Source organism: Ambystoma mexicanum, chromosome 11 (genome assembly GCF_040938575.1).
Source record: "Ambystoma mexicanum isolate Mex_15411 chromosome 11, UKY_AmexF1_1, whole genome shotgun sequence".
Classification (NCBI taxonomy): domain Eukaryota; kingdom Metazoa; phylum Chordata; class Amphibia; order Caudata; family Ambystomatidae; genus Ambystoma; species Ambystoma mexicanum.
This window is the reverse complement of record NC_090934.1, coordinates 443083363-443104691: the sequence shown is the minus strand read 5'-3', so window position 1 is coordinate 443104691 and position 21329 is coordinate 443083363. Positions and strand designations below refer to the sequence as shown.

Below are 21329 nucleotides of genomic sequence, written 5' to 3'. Positions count from 1 at the left end.
GTGGGCATGTGTGGTGATACAGATAATAGAGGAAGTCTCTGTGTGTGGTGCATTTTCATTTTGTAGGTGAATGTGTGAATGAGAGGGCACATACACCCGGGACAGATATAAGTAGTCTATGTAAAGGTAGTCCAATGACATTATTGGTTATTAAAGTAGATATACACATGCAGTGCCTTCATGTGGAAAAAAAACACACTAGGATGGGGCCAGTGTCTATATGGGGACATTATGAGGATGTGAGGAATAAACTGTGTGGGTATAAAGTGAGCCCTACTGTCTGTTTATTACCTAGCTCTCACTATTGCCTCTCTCTCTACTACTACTACCACTGTCTATACTGCTAATGTCTCTCTACTAAATCTATCTCTAGCACTATTATACTACTAGGCTTGCTCTCTTATATGCTCTTTCTCTGCTACATGCTCTGCCTCTACCTGTACATACTCTCTCTACTACTATGCTCTCTCTACTACTACTTCACAACTGCTGTCATGCAACTACTGCTCACTATTAGTCCTTGCTTCCACCCTTTCTGTACTAGTAATACCACTTCCTCGCCACTATTAGTGCTGTTCTCACTAATACTATCACTGCTCTTCTCAAGTTCATGGAACTAAGGGATATGGTGCCCCGCTCCTCCTTTCACTACACACACTTTCACTATTCCCCTCCTCCCCCTTTCCTACTACAGCCATTATCTGCACACCCCACTTCTACACCCTATTTACTCTTTCTCCTACCTAACACTCATTTCTCCTCTCACTTACTACAACTACCACACGACTCTACTGCTATCTGCAAACTTTCTCTATCCCTCTCACTTACACCTTATATAAACCTCTCTCACCAATTCCTACAATACAATACACTACAGTGCACATTACTGCTACCACTCTCTCTCAAGTAACTCACCTTGTCCAAATTCTGCTTACACCACTCCAACCCTCTGCTTCAACGTCCTCCCTATGACTGGTTTCTTGGTCTCCCTTCAGCTCTACCTCTGATCTCACCAGCACAACATATATTATGCGGCTGTCTGATATCATATTGCAGGGCTGTGCACGCAGTGACTGTCTCACAACCCCATTGGTTGCAGAACTAAGATGCTCTCCTGCACCAATTGATGCCTGTGAATGGGGGAAATGAAGGATGTTATGTCATTTTAGCTAGATTTGTAAAGTTCACGTTCACCCGAGGGCATTTTGGCACTAGGAAGCACACAGAACAGCTATACAGTACCCAAACCTAGATCAGCAATGTCTTCAGTAGCTTTCTAAAGTACAGGTGAATATGCATAAAGGCTAGGGGTAGAGCGTTCCACAATTTGCCAACAGAAATTGAGAATGCACAGCCCCCCCAATCTAGAAAGGCAGAACTTAGGAACCAGGACAAGACAAGCACTGCCAGAGTGGAGAGCCCAACTTGGAAGGTAAGGAACAAGCTTAACTTGGAAATAGTCCACCCCCTGATGATAATAAGCCTGATGGACCAGGCAAAGAGCTGTAAACTTAACTTGTCTGGCCACTGGAAGCCAGTGCATATAGCGCAGAACATGGGTGATATGGGTGCCGTAAGGTGATTTGGTAGTCGCTCGGCAGCAAGATTTTGCAACACCTGCAACCAATGCATGAGACTCACAGGTTGACCTAAGAACAGGGCATTGCAATAATCTATTTGGTTTAGAACTAGAGAGGCCACTACGCGAGGTTGCAGGTGACGAGGCAAGAATGGTAAAACCTTACGCAGTATCCTGAGGTGAAAGTGACCAGCTTTACAAACCGCACCAACATGAGAGGCCTTTGAGAGTGACGGAGACAAAGCAACCCCTGAGTTCTTAAGCACTGTCACTGGCATAGTAAAGTTACCTAGTGCAGAAGGCCAAAAAGACAGGGTCCAAAGTGTAGGTTTAGGAGGAGAACACTTCATCAAATCCTCTGTCTTGTCCCCATTCAACTTTAGCCAACTACTGTTCATCCACCCTCCTATGGCTGTCAGGCATGGCACAGGCACAATGACACCTACACCTGGTTGAGATCCAAATGAACCACGATTTGGGTGTCATTGGCATATGAATAGCACCGGAGGCCGAAGAAGCGGATGAGACAAACAAGTGGCTGAATATAGACATTAAAAAGAATGGGGGACAAAGTGGAGCCATGTGGAATCCCACAAGACAGTGAGTGAGAGGGAGAAGAGAAAGGGGAAGAGAGAGTGATTGGCCCCTATCAGACAAGAAGGAAGTGAACGATGCCAGGATTGACCCAGAGAGACTATAGTAGTTGACAGTGTTGAAAGCTGCTGAAAGGTCTAGCAATATCAGGGCACCCACTCACCCACCATCCACCAGCCTGGCCATGTCATCAACAACAGACACAAGGACACTCACTATACCTATTTCCTTGACGAAAACCTGACTGAAAGGGGTCAAAGAACCCAGAGGATTCCAGAAAATAGGAAAGAAGTGGTGATACCAAAGTTTCCTACTGTTTCATAAAGAAAGGCAAAAGGGAAATAGGGTGGAAATTATCAGGGACAGATGAATCCAGTGATATTTAGAAGTGGGATAATGATGGCCATTTTAAGCTCCACTGGCATGCAGCCTGACTGATATTGCACATTAACTGCCTGGGATACCAGGTGTTCATGCCAGGCATGATGTCATTAAGAACATCCAAAGGAACTGAATGGGAAAGAGCAGCCGATTTCAGCTGCATAACAGCATTACCTACGGCTTCTACAGAAAATATAGAGAAATCTGACCAAATCTGTAAGGAATCCACCTTTACGTCACCAGAATCTGGACTGTCAGCACACTGGTGTGCCAGGTGTATAATGGTGCGTATATTTTCAATTTTAGTGATACATATTTAGCCAGTGAGTCATAAAGCAGTTGTGTAGGAACAACAGTGGGTGTGAGGTTGGTGGTAGAAGAAAGAGATTTAACCACCAAAAACAGCTTGCTAGGCTGATTCAGAACATTCTCAATTTTATGAGCGAAGAAGGCTTGCTGGCTTCATAAATGGCTGCATGGTAATATTTAGTAAGTTAACCGTAAAATGCCTTCTCAGTCACCAGGTAAGAGTGGCACAACTTGAGTTCGGCCTGTCTGAAATTAAGGTGGGCTGCTTTCAGCTCGTCCAAGAACCAAGGCTCAGGAGGATGCCTCCGAAGTTGAATGAGCTTCAAGGGTGCAACTACATCAGCTACAACCTTCAGCCACACAGTCAATGAAGACAGATCAACTGTAGTACTAGTACTACACTCTTTTTTAATTATAGACAGTGCAGCGCTATGGCCCGCAGAGCGCCAGTTCCGCGGCATAGCTGTAGGAGGGGCAATTTTCAAAAGTGGTGCAGGGAGCATCAACCCAAAAGGTAATAAGTGATGATCCAACCAGACCACTTGCTCAACAGGAAGAACATTGATCTGGGAATCACCAGAAAACAACAAATCAAGAATATTACCTAAAACATGTGGGGCTCAGAACCAAATTGATGCAAGCCAAAATCAGATCGAGCTTTAAAGAATAGGATTAGAATAGGAGCATGTGGAAGATTAAACTTAAAATTAAAATCACCCAAAACAACCAGATGTCAATGCTTCTCTTGAAGTTCTGCCACCAAATTTAAAAAAATGATTCAAAAACCCATTGTGTGGACCATGCCGTCTATGCGTGATCAAGAAATGTGTTGAGAGAGTTGCAGATACAGTAAAACATACAAATAGGGCTTCCATCTCTAAGTCATGTGGTAGTGAAGTACGTGACAATAGAAATTTGGATTTAAATATAATTGCAACCCCTCCTCTAGGGTGAAGCAATGCCTGGTCAAGATGGATTATTTTATAGTCCCCTGAAAGCACATGTAACAAAACTGGCGCAGATAAATCCATGAGCTACATCTCGGTTAGATATATGATCACAAAGAACATTGTGGATGAATGCCATATGGGCATTCAAAGATCGTGCATTAGTTAAAATAGCTTTACAAGAAGAACCCACCTCCTTCACATGGACCAAGTGGTTGCCAGGGGCTTGTTTCCAAAATGGTATTTTCGATTATATCTGTTTAGTATGTGTAAGGTTGGGTATGAACAACCAAAATCACAATAGGAAAATGAAACACTTGGTCCCTGTCTTTTCCCCAGGAGGATGTTACCCAAGTAGGAGGCTTTAAAACACTTTCCAAGCTCCTCCCCCTTTTCTAACAGGGTTTTACACACGGTCTGGTGTTTGTCATTATGTGGGCTGAGTTTTGATTTTCTGTGTTGCTGGTGAGATGTCTGCTTTTTCTGGATGTAGTTTTCAGGGTTGAATTGTGGTGCTGGTTCATATTTTTCTAGGTCGGAGTTCTTCGTTTTTTTTATTTGAATCCACTCTGAGTTTTCTTGGCTTTTCCTAGAGGGATTCTGGGAGTTGTGGTTGTGAAATGAGAAAAAGAGAACTGTAGCATGGAAGTATACCAGGAGGCACTGAGAGTATTTGAGTGGCATCAGTGCTGTCATAATTGGCACAAGTAGGGGATTTTAGGGACCAGTGACCCCCATAATTCCCACTTCCAACACGTGGGGCAGGGCTTTTTCAGTTTTGGTTTAGAAAGTCCCCTGCTCCAGGCTGAGAAGGATCACTTCACCACCCTTTTGCAGGGCCATGGTCCTGACTCTCTCTCAGATGGGAGTGAGAAATCAGAGAAAACTGCAGTTGGATAGATAGGGAAGAGCAAGACCTTTTATGGATTTGTGAACGAGGAGCCCGAATTTAAAAAAGAGGGTAATTGTAGATGGAGAACCGACTACATGAATCTCCATATACATGATCTATGTAGATGGAAAAGGTGTGATTAGGTGGGGTACGGTCATTGTACATTTTAGAGTGTGCGTGTAGCGAAGTTGAAAATCTTGTAGAGGGGATAGAAGTAGTTTGCTTGAACAGTAATCAAGTATACTGTTCACAGGTGTTGAGAGGAGGGGTTTTGTAGAGTGACATGTGAAGTATGTTTGTATTTTCGTTACTGTAAGGTTGTTCCACCCAGTTGCAGTGGCTGTTGCCATCACGAAATGTAAAAGTCTGAGATTGTTGACACAGGTTGCAAGCCTTACGAGAGGGAGTGATGGGTCCAGGAGGGTAAGAGCTGGGCAGTGGAAGAGTGGGGTTCACAGGCAGAAACATTACTTCTGTTTTGGATGAGCTACACAGTGTGCAGCCATCCAGTGATATATAGAAGTAAGACTGTTGGTGACATGTTCTGAAGGTGGGAAGGAGGGAACAGAGACAAGGATGTTGATGTCATCAGGGAAGAGGGGAGAGTGTACGCTGAAGCAAGAGGTGAGTTATCCCAAGGAGAAGGTATTGAGGGTGAATAAGTGTGGACGCAGGCCTGCATATGTTGGACCTCCTACTGGCAGGTATGTACGTGAGGAGGTTTCAGAGGTTCATGGGATAAAGAAAGAGTGTTTGTAGAGGAACGAGTCACCCAGTTAAGTGCGATGGCCTTGAAGGTGCAAAGGCTACAGATAGATCAACTAAGAGGAGAGGTGGGAGTGATGAGACTGCTTAGAAAGTCAGAGCTGTGAGTGAGATCAGTTTTGATTTAACACATGGTCCAGAAGACCGTTTAAAGAGAGTCAGTTCATAAATGGAGAGCTAAAGGATTACAGGTAGGCAGTGTTATATGACCTAAAGTCTATTCTCGCCATAGGTAGGGAAAAGGGCTTCAACCACCTCACAGAAAGGAAGGGATGCATTCTTATTGGGGCAATAACCACACCTTAATTTCCAACTTTTACATTATAATTTGGAAACTACTGTGTACCAAATTCAGCATTCATGCACATGCCTCGACCGTACCTTAAACTGTAGGGGTTTCACTGCATTCTTCCTCAAAGCTTCATAGAGTAAACACAAGAAAACAAAAACAAGCAGTGATGAGGCCAAAATATCCTGCTTTGTAACTGTAGATCGTAAGTCATGCAGAATCAGTGCTGTTGGCTTTGCCAGTGCACACTATTGTAGATGTGTCATTAAAGAGAATTCCCAATGATTTAATTTCTCCATGTATGCTTGTTTGCCAGCTCCCTGATCCCTTTCCAGTTGTATTTCGGGTTTCATTCGATGACCAGCACCTATGGTGCATGCACTACAAATGGGCCAGGTCTCATTTCCATACAAATACATTCGTGACATTTACATTAAACTATTCTGGGTTTTTTCTCCCCGTAAATCATATCATATGTTCACAATGGATAGATTAAAAGGAGTTGAGTAGAGAGAGTTCAGTAGGTGAACTATGTTGCAAGAATAAACGTGATCATCCTAACGTTCTCATTTAGCATACACGAGGCTCTGTGTACACACAAACAACAGTTCACTCTACTTTCGAAAAGCCTGTTCTGTATAATACACTGACAAGAAAAAAACATTTTTTTAACAACACTGTTTTACCCCAAATCCCTAAACCTTATGCTAATTTGTGAATATCATAGAACGTCTCAAACCAGGGGTCCACAAGTGGTTTCACTTAAGGGATGCATATTAGGCTTATCTGGTCAACAGGAACGTTCACAGTGTGACTGTCGGACTTTCGTCCTGGAAGTCCTTTTTTTAACCATGGAAATAGAGCCGTTTTGAGGTCCAGTTGTTGACTGTATTGCTCTTTTGTAATGTACCATTTGTATTACATTTCAATCAGACAATTACATTTCAATCAAACATGTAACATTGTGTTGTGTAATGTTTCATAGAAGCATAATGAAAACATTACAGACGAGCACTTGAGGCCCATGGACAGCTGAGTATAAAGGTTATTGGCCCTCATTACGACCCTGGCGGAGTGGGTTTACGCCAGCGTTATTCGCGGCGGACCCGTCCGCCCTACTACGAGTTCCCGTAGCGCCATGGAGCCGTTTTCCGCCTGGTTTTTCCGGGCGGAGAAATCCATGGCGCTACGGGACCTTGTTGTTAATTACGCCACCGTAGTTTACGGTGGCGTAATTAACGCCTTCCCCACTCCCATTATACCCTATGGGGCAAAAATGGGAATGGGGAAGGGTAAAATGGGGAATGGGGATTTACCGCCCCGCCAAGGTCGGCATGGGGCGGAAAATCCGCCAACCTCCATGGCGCTATCGGCAGCTTTCCGCCGTGCTCCGCGGTGCATTTAGCACCGCGATTTCCGCCAGGGTCGTAATGAGGGCCATTGCCATGACCCTAAGCCTAAATGTACCACTGTCAATCAACTACCTGCAAGTTTACACATCTGCTTTTGACAGTTTACAGAATGGTAGCAGGTGCGACAAGTGTGTAATGTAAGCACATTTAAGTTAGATAATTAAACGGAGTGCAGATGCAGATTAAGTTACAGCAACCTGTTTCCACCATGCATGCAAGCATCGGGGTGTTAATAAGAGCACAGATGAGCACTATCTTGTGTGGGTTACTGGGCATGATTTGAGTGGCTGATGGATGCCACACATGAAGTAAAACTCCTTCGTAGTGCTGTCTGTGAAGTCTCATAATAGAGCATACAAACTCAGAAAGTACTGTTTTCCCAAGATCACATGTCTGCTCTTAAATATTACATTCCCTTTCCAATTGTCCAATTGTGATTGCTTCCATTGTTCTGCTATTGGCAACACAATAGACCTTGGTGTACTCTATGTCCAAGACCAGGAGTATGTACTGTATTTAATCCCTACAAACCCCGAAATGACTGCTGGACTAATGTCTTCTATCCATATGGCTGGAGCACAGGTACTTACAATGCACGGTTTGCCAAGGAGTTCAGAGAGTTCACAAGGATGCACTCTGGTAAATCTTTTCACATACATTTGCTGATCCTTTTTTCATTGCTCCCAAAGGAAAATGAAAACCTACAACCTACAATATGTTGGTTGACCATGAGCACACGGCTGTGCCCTAAGAAATCCTTCCATCTCCCAGTGCTGATTGAAGTTTTTCTCCATATTGAAGACACGTCTTGCCAAAGATCACAAAGGTGCACTTTAAGGAGTGTCGGCATCTCTCAGTGTTTTCTTTTTTTTTCTGTTCTCCTCGTTAAACACAAAAGCTAAATATCTATGACTTTTTGCCAGCAACGATATGGATGCCACCATGTTCAGATGCTGATTGAGTTCCTTTGCTCTCCATGAATATACGAGTTCTTAATATTATATTTAGCAAAGGTTAGAGGGCACTGCTTGCTTCAGGTAAAAATAATGCACCTTCTTTGACAACATATTTTTGTAGCACCTGTTATACTATTGTTTACATTCAATAGCAGGTGTTATTTTATTTTTTTTCCCCTGTGAAAGTCAGCTGTGAAATCTGAGGTGGTCTGTTCTATTGTCTAATTCAAATATGACTATAATTCAGTGTTTATATTTTTTGGAGATTTTATGTTTTGAGACAGCTGGACATGACACTTTAAATTAACCAACACCATGTGTCAAGCTTCTACTAACCAATTTCTTTACTAATACATCAGGTGTAATTTCTAAATTCCTGAATGATGTTGTATGATTGGCGAATGTAGAGAAGGGATTGGTGCACTTTAAAGCCACAGCATGCAATGTTGTTGCATTTTTATCGTAAAATCGAAGGACGACCTAGATGATAGGAAACGTTTTGTAGCATTTGGCTTGATGAGTTTGTTCTCATTCTATGGTGTTAAAATAAATATGTATAGAATGACAATGTGTCAAACTTTTTTAATTCTGATCTTGTTTTGTTAGCTCTCTAAAGTTTAGAGATCACACAGCCAGAAGGCGTTTCCCTTATGTAAAACTCCATTGACTTGGAGAGCCATGAACTAAGCCGAATATGGCTGCATCTTGTCTATTTGCTTGCAACATTGCATTACAATATCGTGCAAAAACACTACCCTGCAACCAAACTGTTCACCAATATTATAAGCAGTGGTCGAAGTGTACAAAAAGAAGTAGTGGAACTATCTTCCCTGCAGGCCTGTACCCACTCCCCACAAACTCCATCACCACGCCCCCTCCCACACACAATACAAACCCCCAAACACTTGCACCTGCTGTTTAAGGGAACGTTCAGTGCACTGCACTGAAAGTGCAAGCTGCAACGTCTTCCTACCCTTTTATTTTAAAACGAAACCATTCCGGAACGTTTTGTTTTTAAAAATAAAAATATAGGAGCTGTAAAACGTAATTTAAAAAAGTAGAGGAGCACCGCTCCCGACCGCTCCCGCTCACTTCGACCACTGATTATAAGTCTGAGATAAATAATGCTGCTATGTCCTTTTCATTGGTGGCATTTATGTAAAGCTGTGTGTTCTCCTCATATCATTGACTTACTATGGCCAATATGCTCTTATATTTCAGAGGTGCTGGTAAAACATGTAATTGAATCTGTCCCAGCCATACTGGGCATGTACAATGCCTAGGTAATTGGCTTTTTCTGAGCTGTTGCTGACTTTCACGGGTGAACCTGAGATGAGAGTGATGATTCTGGTGAGAGCGATTTTGTGTCCGATCCAGTGGCCTTTCAGGGGCACTGCTGGTCTGGCCCCCCTTGTTTATGGAGACACTGGTCTTGTGTGCTTAATTATTGCATAGCCCAAGGCAGTTGACTTTCTCAGATGCATTAGTAATTTATAGTTGCTGATTTTACAAAAGTGATGCCAGTTTTGTAAGGCCTCTAACCTATCCAGATTTGTGTGAAGTTGTAAAGTGTTTCCTAGTGGAATGTAGAAAATCACGTTGGAATACGGATTGCCCAACTGTAGAATGTTTATATTCAGTGAGGATTTCAGTTGGTGTTCAAGGTCCTGCTGGATTTGTTGGGGGCATTTATGATATGTAATTTATCAAATAAACTGCACGTTTTACTTACCTGAAGTGTGATCCAGCCTCATTACAGGACTCTGACCACACTGTGCCTTTTTCCCATTGATGCCTTACTTTTCATGCCTTCCCTTCTCAGATGCTGGTCCCACATTGGGAAGACCGGAGGTGGTCAGACTGTGTCCGTGGCGGAATCAGGCTGCATGTCCAGAGGCATTATCCAGCATGAGGTGGCCCACTCACTTGGGTTCTATCATGAGCACACCAGAAGTGACCGGGACCTGTATGTGGATATTCAGCTACAGTACATATCTGAAGGTGTGGAGTAGGGTGTATAAGAGCAGTGCATGTTCACACTAGTACAGACTCAGAACAATTAAATGAACATGAAAAACAGAAAGCACAACATATTCACACAACACTTACAGGTGTACCGGGTGGCATGTCATCCCTGAACATGAAAAATCACTACACATACCTACTTGCATTTATTGAACATTATATACTGTGTGGCTGCACAATTGAACATGTAAAATAATATTGGGTGTCACCTCTCTGCAATTACACCACCAAATGCACAGCATTTCTATTTTCACAGGATGCACTGTGGACTTTAGGAATAGGTATTTGAGGTTGAGCTTGATATAGGATTAAAATCAGGATTTAGCATTTTGGTGTTACCTTTGTAGAGGGAGGATGTTAGTTGAGGAATATGGTTAGAGTCTAGTATAATGGATTACATGTAAAAGTTGCATTGCATGTTGGAGGGTCGAGAATCGAAATTAGTGTTACGGTTTAGGGATATAGTTGAGCTTATATTTAGGTTTATGCACTTCAAGTGTAATATTAACATTTATGGATAAGATTTAGAGGTTTGTGGTAGACTTTAGAATTGAGAAATAAAAAAATAGAGTTGAGATGTTCTATTTCGGGTTTAACGTTATGGTTTAAGGATATGTTTAGCTGTAAGATTGAGGGTTTTGGTTTTTAGAGTGGAATACCAAACACTACCCCCTTGAGGAGAAATCCCTACATGGCTTTCTCAGCTCTCTAGATGGCCTTCTTCTAAGCCCCAAGAGAGATTCCAAATAATGCAAAACAGCAGCAGGTGTATGCAATTGGGTATCCGACAACACTGTGCATGCAAAGGATACAGGGCAGAAACCATCTGGAGAAGGTTGAATAGATGGAGGCACATTAACTAATTCCTTGTAGTTACATTTGAGCTTTGATTTAGCATTCAAGGGAACAATTGACCTCACTCTTTTAACAACTGGCAAGAGGATATACGCCGCCTGCTTTGTGCATGTCCTTCACCTGATGGTCACTAAAGTTTTTGGCAATTGTGGAATTATGACAGAATGTTAACTGTAGCCCAAAAGATCATCCAATATGTCAGCTGGGCCTCCCATACCAAACATACAATGCACTCACTGCAGGTGTGCCACCATTTGCCACTGCACAACCTGAAGACCCCTTTGGCCACCTCTTGGAATTCTACATTGCACTTGTTGGCCAGCCTACATGAGCAGTACAATGCTATGAATGTAACACTCTAAATGGGGCATTTGTAACACAGCGTTAGTAGCAGCTGTGGTCTAATTACATTTTCGAGTTGGCCATCAAGCATTTGATCCATCTCAATACAACTCTGATTGAGGTTTCACCATTGGTGTACCTGCTTCATATCAACCTGAACACAATGGCAAGGGTGCATGCGGGAGCAGGTGATACTGATGCTGCATAGCTGGTGTGTGATCTGCTTTCAACCTTACTTGGCAATTCATGGGTAGTTGGACATAAAAATAATATTGAGTATCTGCTCGACCATTCGCAGAGACCACTGCAACTCTCACAAGTGGGCAGTCTCTGTGTAACAACTATCCCTCACCCCAGGCTGTCTATTCTATTTCCTAAGGAAGGAACAGTAATGGAGCTCTGTGTGTCTCCTTATGTTGGCTGCCAGCTCCGCCAGCTAATGGACAGCCGACAATAAAGGCAACAGGACGATGCATGCCTCATGATAATGCTGAGTGGGTATGCCTGAACATGAGCACTGATAGTAATGCACCACCCCAGACCAAAGTTGATGGCCACGGTTTCTGGTGCCACTTGCATGGATTGGGCAGGCAGGACAGATGCAAGTGTGTTTACAAGGCATCTCCAATGTTGCGGTTGGAGGGGAGTGGTGGCACCTGGGTTGCTAGTGGGCTCTGCAGAGGCATAGGCCTCATTCACCTTGTTTATTTTCTTCGGCCACCAACAAACATGGTCCTGCATGGCCATCTTCCCAAGAGGGTGGTGTTTCCCCTTTTCCTTCTGGCCCTTTAAACCCGCAGCCATAAACCATGCAGAATTAATCAGTCTTCTCCCCCATATTCGTCTTCCTTAGTGGCAGGGCAAAACAGCCCCACACTCATCATCATGTGGGCTAGGTAGTGTGACTGGAGGTTGCCACTTCTTGGGGCTCTTCCTGTGCCTGGTTTTGCTCTCATTCATGAAAGGTACAGGAATAGGTTTACACCCCACACTATAACCTCAGCCCTTCTTACGATTAGTCCTCTTCCTCCTCCACTGGTTGATCCTCCCCTCGAGCCTTTCTGACAGACCTCATACCGAGGCACCTACCTTATGGAACTCACTCCCCGGCTATTAGGGTCTGTGTATCAACCCAGTCTAAAAAAAAACATCTGAAAACTTGATAGAGGGATAGACTAAAAGCATATGGTCTCCGCTACAATCCTACTAAGTCAAGACTGCATGTATCGCCTTTATTTTTTGTTGTTGTATGTCTTGTGAATGCCCCGAGTCCTTTGGGCGAGTGGTGCCATATAAGAAACAGATAGATAGATAGATAGATAGATAGATAGATAGATAGATAGATAGATAGATAGACAGACTTCCTGTGCTGGCCCTGGCGGGAGAGTAGTGTGATGTAGACATTCTTTAACGCACATAATTGCTCAGACATGTCTCACTCTCAAACAGCAGCGGCTGCAAAAGCCTACCTAGACCATCCATGAAATAATGGGGATAACATTTTGAACCTGGCGTGAGCAACATCAGCTGGGTTAAGGCCTCATTCAATCGATGATCCACACTTAGATGGAATTGCAGAAATGTGACTACTAGCATATACCACACTTAGAGGTAACTACAGAAACGTGATTGTTAGCATGTGCCACACTTAATGGAATTTCTCAAGTTTAGTCTGCGCCAAATCTAGACAGAAATATGACTGTTAGCATGTGCCACGCTTAGATGGAATTGCAGAAATGTGACTGCTAGCATATACCACACTTAGAGGTAACTACAGAAACGTGATTGTTAGCATGTGCCACACTTAATGGAATTTCTCAAGTTTAGTCTGCGCCAAATCTAGACAGAAATATGAATGTTAGCAGATATCACACTCAGATGGAATTCCCAAGCTTAGTCCGCGTCGCATCCAGATAGAAATATGATGGTCAGCATGTGCCACACTCAGATGGAATTCCCAAGCTTAGTCCGCGTCGCATCTAGATAGAAATATGATGGTTAGCATATGCCACACTCAGATGGAATTCCCAAGCTTAGCCCGCGTCGCATCTAGATAGAAATATGATGGTTAACATATGCCACACTCAGATGGAATTCCCAAGCTTAGTCCGCGTCGCATCTAGATAGAAATATGATGGTTAGCATATGCCACACTCGGATGGAATTTCAGGAATGGGACCATTAGCATATGTGACTCTTAGCATGCACCACACTTAGAATTATGAACCCTAGCTTGCGCCGCATCTAGATAGAAATGCGACTGTTAGCATGTACCGGACCTAGATGGAATCCCACAATTGCAAGGACAGCAATGCCAACTAACCAACCAACTAACAACTCCATCCCTCTGCAGACACCTCTCAAACTATAACCAAACACAACCACAAGCCTTAAACGCAGCAATCCGCACAAACTTCACAACAATGCAACAACAAAACAAACCACACATAGCCTTGCACAACAGCACACGACGACTACGGACCATAAAACACCCCAAGCCCGGCCGACGGAACCACCGGGCTGAGGCTGCCAACAGCACATCACTGCTCTCTTGCACTTTTCCAGCTTATTCCTACTAACCCACCCCCTCTCCTCCCCTTTTCAGAGCCGCCAGAGCGCCAGGGGACCACTTCGGTGGTGATAGTGCGCGGTACAAATGACCTTTAACATTAACATTAACATTAACATAATGAACAGGGCCCCAGGATTCACCACTCCCATCATTGGTACTTTTAAAGCATTCTTTAAATAGTATGTGTTACACCTGTGGCATTTATGTGTTCATGATTTTCGTTTTGGTTTTATCTCTTGCTTTTGTCAAACGTTTTTTATATTCTCTCATTTATTTTCAGTGCAGAAAATAAGCATGAGAAATAAGCACTGGTGAAAGTGTTTAGTGTTCCTTAATTTTACAGTTGAATGTACTTGGCATACTTATACGTACTACATACAAAAAAGCAGAAGCAATATACAATGTAGTATACTTATTGAAAACCCCAATCCCTTGACGTACTAAAATGCTGTATTCAGTCCAATCTCATTTACCATTGCTCACCTCGCCTCGCCTCGCCATTGGCATCTTGCAGCAGTGTGATTCCATATGAGAAACTGTGACAAACAATCTGAAAGAAATTGGCATACACCCAAATTCACAGTCATTGTGAGAAACGTGTGAAATATCCAAGTACACCCCAAACTTTACTTGACATTTCAATGAAGATATCTCACTATAGAGGCACTATTCTGATTATTATAATTATTTTACCTCAAATCCAAAAACCGTGTGGGTTGTAAATCAATTCTGAACCTGTGAGGTGATTACTGGAAGGATTATTTCAAAGAGTACTTGGGAATGTTTACACATTGAGAGACTACCTCTGAATAGCAAGTCATTGCACAGATTCACTGGGATAACCAAACCGCAATATTAGATGCTGTTCCAAAAAAAATGTGTGTATATAGATTCCTCAAAGTTGCTACTAGTATTTGTATTTTGACCATTTCTTATATTTTATTTGCTAGAAACCATCATAACAAAAGCAGCAAAACAATATTTAAGAAAGGCCAATGATTAAAGGCGTAGGCGGAAGTGGTTGGTAGCAAAGGATGCAGACACTGGGATTGTATATATTTGACGGTTTCATATTGTTTGTGAATAATTGGGTAACCAAGCGTTAAGCCACCGAACAATAGGAAAGGGGAAGTAAAACAGTGACACCGTCAGGATTTTGAACCAACACATTCGTAGGTGCCTCTGTAGTCAATTCATTGAGGTCACATGACACCGAATTGCACAGATGTACAATCAATAAGGGCATCAAACTGCATAACATAGTGGCTATACTTGCATACTGAAGGGAGTGGATTCGATGGCAGTTTCCCATACGTTTAAGGGTGTTTCTGTTTGTGCATGAGACAGCGAGATGGTTCCTACTTGGAGACTAACTGCTTTGTGGTGCTGTGATTCGCTTTGCTCATTTCTTGAGGCCATGATGCATCCTTGGTTACGGAGCCTCTGCTACTCCCTCATTGTGGTATTTTCTATTGCAGGTGACCAAGTCAATTTCAACAAACAAGACACTGATAACCTGGGCCTGCCATATGACTATACATCAGTGATGCACTACGGCAGGTGAGAAGCTGCAGAACCTTGAGTAACTGGTGCAGGGAGCATGCCCCTTGTGCCACAATACGCAAGTGCATGATGTCTGTGTACCAAATAAAATCAACATCAGAACTATGTTCAACAAAATCGGGTTCGAGCCTTGCTGCCCAGTGATGCAAATTTTCAGGAGAGTTATTTGAGGCAGTGGCACCTCTTATCAGAAGAAGGAAAAATAAGCTCTAAGTGTTTTTTTTTATTACAAAGCTCACCACTCCCTGTGGCGAAAAACACTATCTAAATGGGATACATTGATTTCATACCGGACCTTCAAGCCCTTCCAAATACCTGAACAAACTAGGTTTCCTCGAATAAACACATAGCAGTAGCTGGACAACTTAAGAGTCCTCTGCTCTCAACCACAAGCAGATGCTATCACCAATGGTACACTCAGTCACTCAACTCGCAAGTGTTTTTGGAGATTAGCACAAAATGGGCTTTTCATTCCATAGGCTGTGGTTGCTTAATGTAAGTTTACAGACATTGAGTAATACTGTAAAACGAGACTACAAGGAAGAGCTCCAAGCATGTTTACGACCACAACGTTTTTTTGTTCCCTTCTCTGGTAATTCAATATTCGTACTCACCGCTGTGTCTAGTTCTAATGGCATTTATTCACCAGTTGCAGACTTACAGCTGTTCTGCACTTGCCTGGAAAGGGTGACGGTCCAGAAACCACTCTGTCATTTTGGTTATGATGATAATGGTAATAGTGCAGTAATTTAATTACATCCTGTTTAGAAAATTGAAAAATAAATCTCTTAACTCTGATGTCACGTGGGATATTTGCAGCCTAAATATATTAAAGTACTGTGTGGGGAGTATAGACCATATGTACCCCAGGAAGTATTTTCTTTGCATCCTGTCCATAAATATCTCATGCTTTCCAAACGTATAACTAGGTGGTATTTTGTATCAATAGGACTTATTTAAAATACCACACCTTTTTTAATATTTTTAGGAAGCTCATAATAATTTCCTCAGTAAAGTTACAAAGATTTTAAACGCTTTAAGCCTTGAAGGTCTTTTTGATTCAACCTGTTTGGCTTTTTCCTCCATTGGCCTGCTTTTCATGCCCAGAGCAATGCCACCTCATTTGTTTTGCTGTAGTCACCACGAGTGGGGTGAGTATGCACAGATGTGGGTCCCGTGGCTGCTGGGCTTAGAGAACCAAGCGACTCTTCACTGATGAGGTCCAACGAGGCTGAAGCATGTTTGGGGATGTTTGTGGTCTCGTGCAGAAGGGAGGTGACCAAGCAGTTTGGGCTGGACTGCTCCTTTTGTGGTGGGATGAAGCCTGATATGCATATCGTCTTTCTCATTTTGTAATGGCACGGCAGACGAAGAACAGTGGTCTGGAGGGTTGCCTAGAGCAATGACAGAATTTAAGATTAATTCAAAACCTTCCATCCATCACCTCTTTTGTTTTGCTGCTTTTCATGCAGTTTACAGAATTCTGATAAGATCTAGGAGTTAAATAAATTGCTCATTAAAAATGTATCCCATTTTCTAATTATGAGGGGATTTGACATATTGGTTTGATTTCTCCAAATGAAGGGAATATTGAAATGTTGACTGTTATTTCTGTTAGAATAAATGACTAATACTTATGTGGACGTCCATATATTTTGGACTTAATCGCCATTGATCCTAGTGTGCATAATCAGTGATGAAGGATCATGGGAGATGTAGTGCAAAATATCCAGAGCAGCAAATAATAAATAAGCATATTACCACCAGTACTAAAAGGAGCAAGCATATCCATTCTTGACCCAAGCTTGGTTCTTTGACACAAAGCAGAGAGTTGAAAAAATATAGAATGAATTCTCACACAGGAAAATACTTATTTCTTGGAGGATTTATGTGCTAGTATTCAAGAAGATTATGCCATATGGAGATTCCTGTCAGCATCTCAGATGGGTCTCTGCTACCTTATAAATGATTCACAAAACCTAAAAGGGGAGTAAATCTTGAGGTGCCTGGAGCATCTCAGGGATGCCCTGGAACAAAGCTTCCAAATGAGCATTTCCAAATGTGCATCTCAAATATGCTTCAGGGATCTCTAGGTATGCTCTGATTTTAGAAGATGCAACACAGACATGTTCACAGTTATACCCTCATCATTCTAGTGAAAATCTTTGTGACTCAGTCCTTTTTTAATCAATTGTATAATATAAATGTAACCAAGTACACATTTCATTTAATAGTACAGGGTGGAGAGTCTAGGGGGGGTGGCAGCCTCTCAGCTGTTGAGGAGGCTTGGAACGTAGGCATTATCAATGGCAATCCCCCCGCTCCGAGCTACCTCACGGCTGTAGGACGCCATCTTCCCCTACCGGGGAATGAGGTAAGTGTGGTCCTCTCCCTCCCTCCCCCATTCACAGTATTCCCTCCCTGCCCCACCCCCACTTACCTTCTTTTCAGTCCATTTCAGGAGCGGAGGCACTGGGAACACTTCTGTCCCCAGCATGTCCGCTACTGATCTGTGACAGGCTGTCATGGAAAGGAAGAAGGGACTACTTGTCATGATAGACATTTTTTGTTTACTTATTTTAATGGGCGCAATGGAAAGAGAGAAGGGACTTATTGCAGTCCCTTCTCTCCTGTTTCCATGGCAGATTTTTTTTTGTGTACTTTCTTCAATGGCCTCCAGGGAAAGGGAAAACAGGCTTTGTATTCCCTCCCCCGGTCCTAATTTCGTTTTACATGTTTTTACGCTGGTGCGTTTCGGAACTGAAACAAAACTGCTTTCAGTACTCTGGTGTTATGGGCCAGGGTACTAATAGCAATAAGCCCCTTACAGGGGTGGGAGGTATTCCCACTTCAGGTAATGCCCCAAAGCTTTCGTTAAGGCCCCTGATTTCCTCAGGCTTGTAATGCCCGCTGCTCGGGGTTTATTGGTTAAGTGACACATTTCTCAAGAAATACAAAATATGCAATGGGATTGACGAGTGCATGAAGAGTTTGGAAGAGGAGTTTGTAGTAGGTGCTGTGGTCGTCTTATATATTTTTTGTGACGTGGGGAATATTATTTGTGGTTCGAGGGTGGGGGTTGAGTATGTGGTTTTCATATTTCTTGGTTTTGAGCCTAGAAGGTTTGAGACACCTAAGCCAAAATTATAGGTCTGGGTTTACAGGGAGAGCAGCAGTTGGCTTTCAGAGAAGGAGATGGCATGGTGGAAGTGATCAGGCCTACTTTAAATGCACTCCCACCCACCACACATCCATAGCTAATGCAGGAGCTATGGGTAGCTCTTCTCCTGCACGCTCATACCAAGCCAAAAAAGCAACAATCTTGTCTGTCATCTACTGCTCTGCCAGGATTGCCTGTCTGGTTACAAAAAATCCTGTTGTGTCGCAGCAAAGGGTGGATATCTTGTGCTTCTTTTCAAACTGAATGTATGTATATAGAAAACAGCTTGTCTACTGTGGTGATTTTGGAAGGGTAAAAGCTGATAGTGTAACCAGAGTGGGAGACCTGGATGAACAGCACAGCTCACAGCATGAATAAGTTGCCATGAGCAAGCCTAGAGACAAATAACTTTGTGATGTACAATTTGTGAATGAGAGAGAGAATGTGTGAGAGAGAGATAGAGATAGATAAAGGTAGAGAGAAAGAGAAAGAGAATGAATGTGGCCAGGATGACACTTCGTTTAAGTGGTGAAGCCAGGCTTAAGACCAGTCTGCAAGCTATTTCACCACAAATATTTCAAGGTCTAGCTGGTAGAAATATGTGTTAAAGTTTGATTTAAAAATATTCTATGTCTTAGAGATATGTTTCGAAAAGTGCAGAATTCAAAATGAACCAACAATTATTGTATCTTCAATATCCCCCTCTTGAAAGAGAGACTACAAGTATTTTAATGAAAAGCAACGTGAGCCTAAAATATGCACTCTGGGTTGTGCATATTTACCTTCAAGAATGAAAGACAGACAAAAAAGAGACTGCAATATGGGCACCTGCATGTAGTCATTGGGCCTCATTACAAGTACTCCGGTCCGGAATTAACACTGCCGGTAAAACCATACCGGCACCGTTTGCATGTCCGCGCAATCATGACCCGCGGCCCCGGTAATAGCACCACCCTAAACCGTCACCGCGGAAATAGGGTTCCCCTTAATTCCGCCTGCACGGAAACCCCTCCGTTACCGGCAACACGAAACACCGTGAGCATCACAACTAGCGCGGACACGGAAATACCGGGAAAAAAATGGCGGAAATACCGTGATGGCGTTATACACTGCCGGCTGAACTGAATCAGGGCACAGGTGCACCAAATCAGCCCAGCTGGACCTAGCAGGCCACTGGGAGCCTACAAAAGGGCCACACCCAGCCCAACACAACACAGAACCATGCAGGCAGCAGGGCTAGTAGCACTGGGACTGGGCCTACTCAACCAACAGGCAGTACTGCACATGGTGGCAGCAATGGCGCAGAGGAGGAGGCGTAGGCGGAGGAGGCGCAGGCGGCAACCAGCCAACCCTGCAGCTATGGCAAACCCCATTGCCCAGCCAGCCCGACCCCGCCGCCAGCCACCAATACCACGCATCAGGGCCTCACCCTGGAACCTCACCCCAGGACAGATCCACACCCTATACCGGCTGGACCGCGCAACAATCATGCACATCACCGCCATGATTGAGGACAACATCAGCAGCCTAATTGACACCCCCACCGCCATCCCCCCCCTCTTGAAGGTTGTCTCAGTTCTGCATTTCCTTGGCACTGGCACCTATCAACACACGGTTGGTGAGCTGCACGGCATATCACAACCGTGTTTCTCAAAAGTCCTGGTACAGGTACTGGATGCCCTGTTGCGCCATGTGTCGGAACACATAGCCCTACCCCGCACCCTCCCCGAGGTCATTGCCACCAAGTTGGCCTTCCATGCCATGGCAGGCATGCCAAATTGCATAGGCGCAGTTGACTGCACCCACGTCGAGCTGACAGTACCACATGCAATTGAGGCGGTGTTCCGCAATAGGAAACAGTATCACTCTTTGAATGTCCAGATGGTTTGTGATGCCATGCAACTGATTACACACTGCTGCGCACGTTTCCCAGGCTCATCACATGACTCAATGGTACTGCGGAATTCCACGTTGCCACGGTACATGGAACGCTATGCCGGACAAAGCACATGGCTATTGGGTGAGTATAGCTGACGATGCTACAACCCTGTCGGAGTGGTGTGTGTGTGTCCAGGCAATGAGCATTGTGAGTGTGCCGCTGTGACCGCACATGCATCACCCCCCTTCCATCTACCAAATACACAGCGGATGCCAAACATCATGAAGGAAGACATGACAGGGCACCACAATGTGCCCGTGCACACGCTGCCACAGCCAATCCCGTCACTGTCCCATGAACCCTGTGCCACTGCAGACACCCACCCTCAATTGAAACACTGCCCCAAAAAGCACGAGAGGCGTGCAAATTATACGACGAGTATTTACTACTTCCGTACAGTGGAGTCACTCTGCCATGTGTGGACAGCACTGCACCATGACATGCACACAATCAAATGTCACCCGCAGGGCACAGCAAACATGCAAGTTAATGTGTAGGCCCATATGCAGTCAGCGACATTCCTCGTGATGGCCAAAACATACCTCCAGACACTGCATGGTTCATATGCATGAATGAATGATGATACAAGAATGCACAGCAGCAGATGAGGACATGATGCCACAAACACTGACATGTTCCCCCATCTACATCCCATGTAGGTGATGCGGGATATGCACTCACGCCATGGTTGATGACACCTGTACGGAGACCAAGGAACAGGCATGAAGAGGCATACAATAGGGCACATA

At 43.7% G+C, this 21329-nt stretch overlaps 1 protein-coding gene across 1 annotated transcript in view; it reads left to right on the top strand.

The window, feature by feature from the left end:
• LOC138504992 (astacin-like metalloendopeptidase) overlaps positions 1-21329 on the top strand; it is a 226577-nt gene that overhangs the window by 34711 nt on the left and 170537 nt on the right. Inside the window, exons 3-4 of the mRNA XM_069625354.1 lie at positions 9947-10125; positions 15397-15478. Of these exons, the coding sequence (XP_069481455.1) occupies positions 9947-10125; positions 15397-15478 (261 nt within the window). The remainder of the gene's footprint in view (positions 1-9946; positions 10126-15396; positions 15479-21329) is intronic.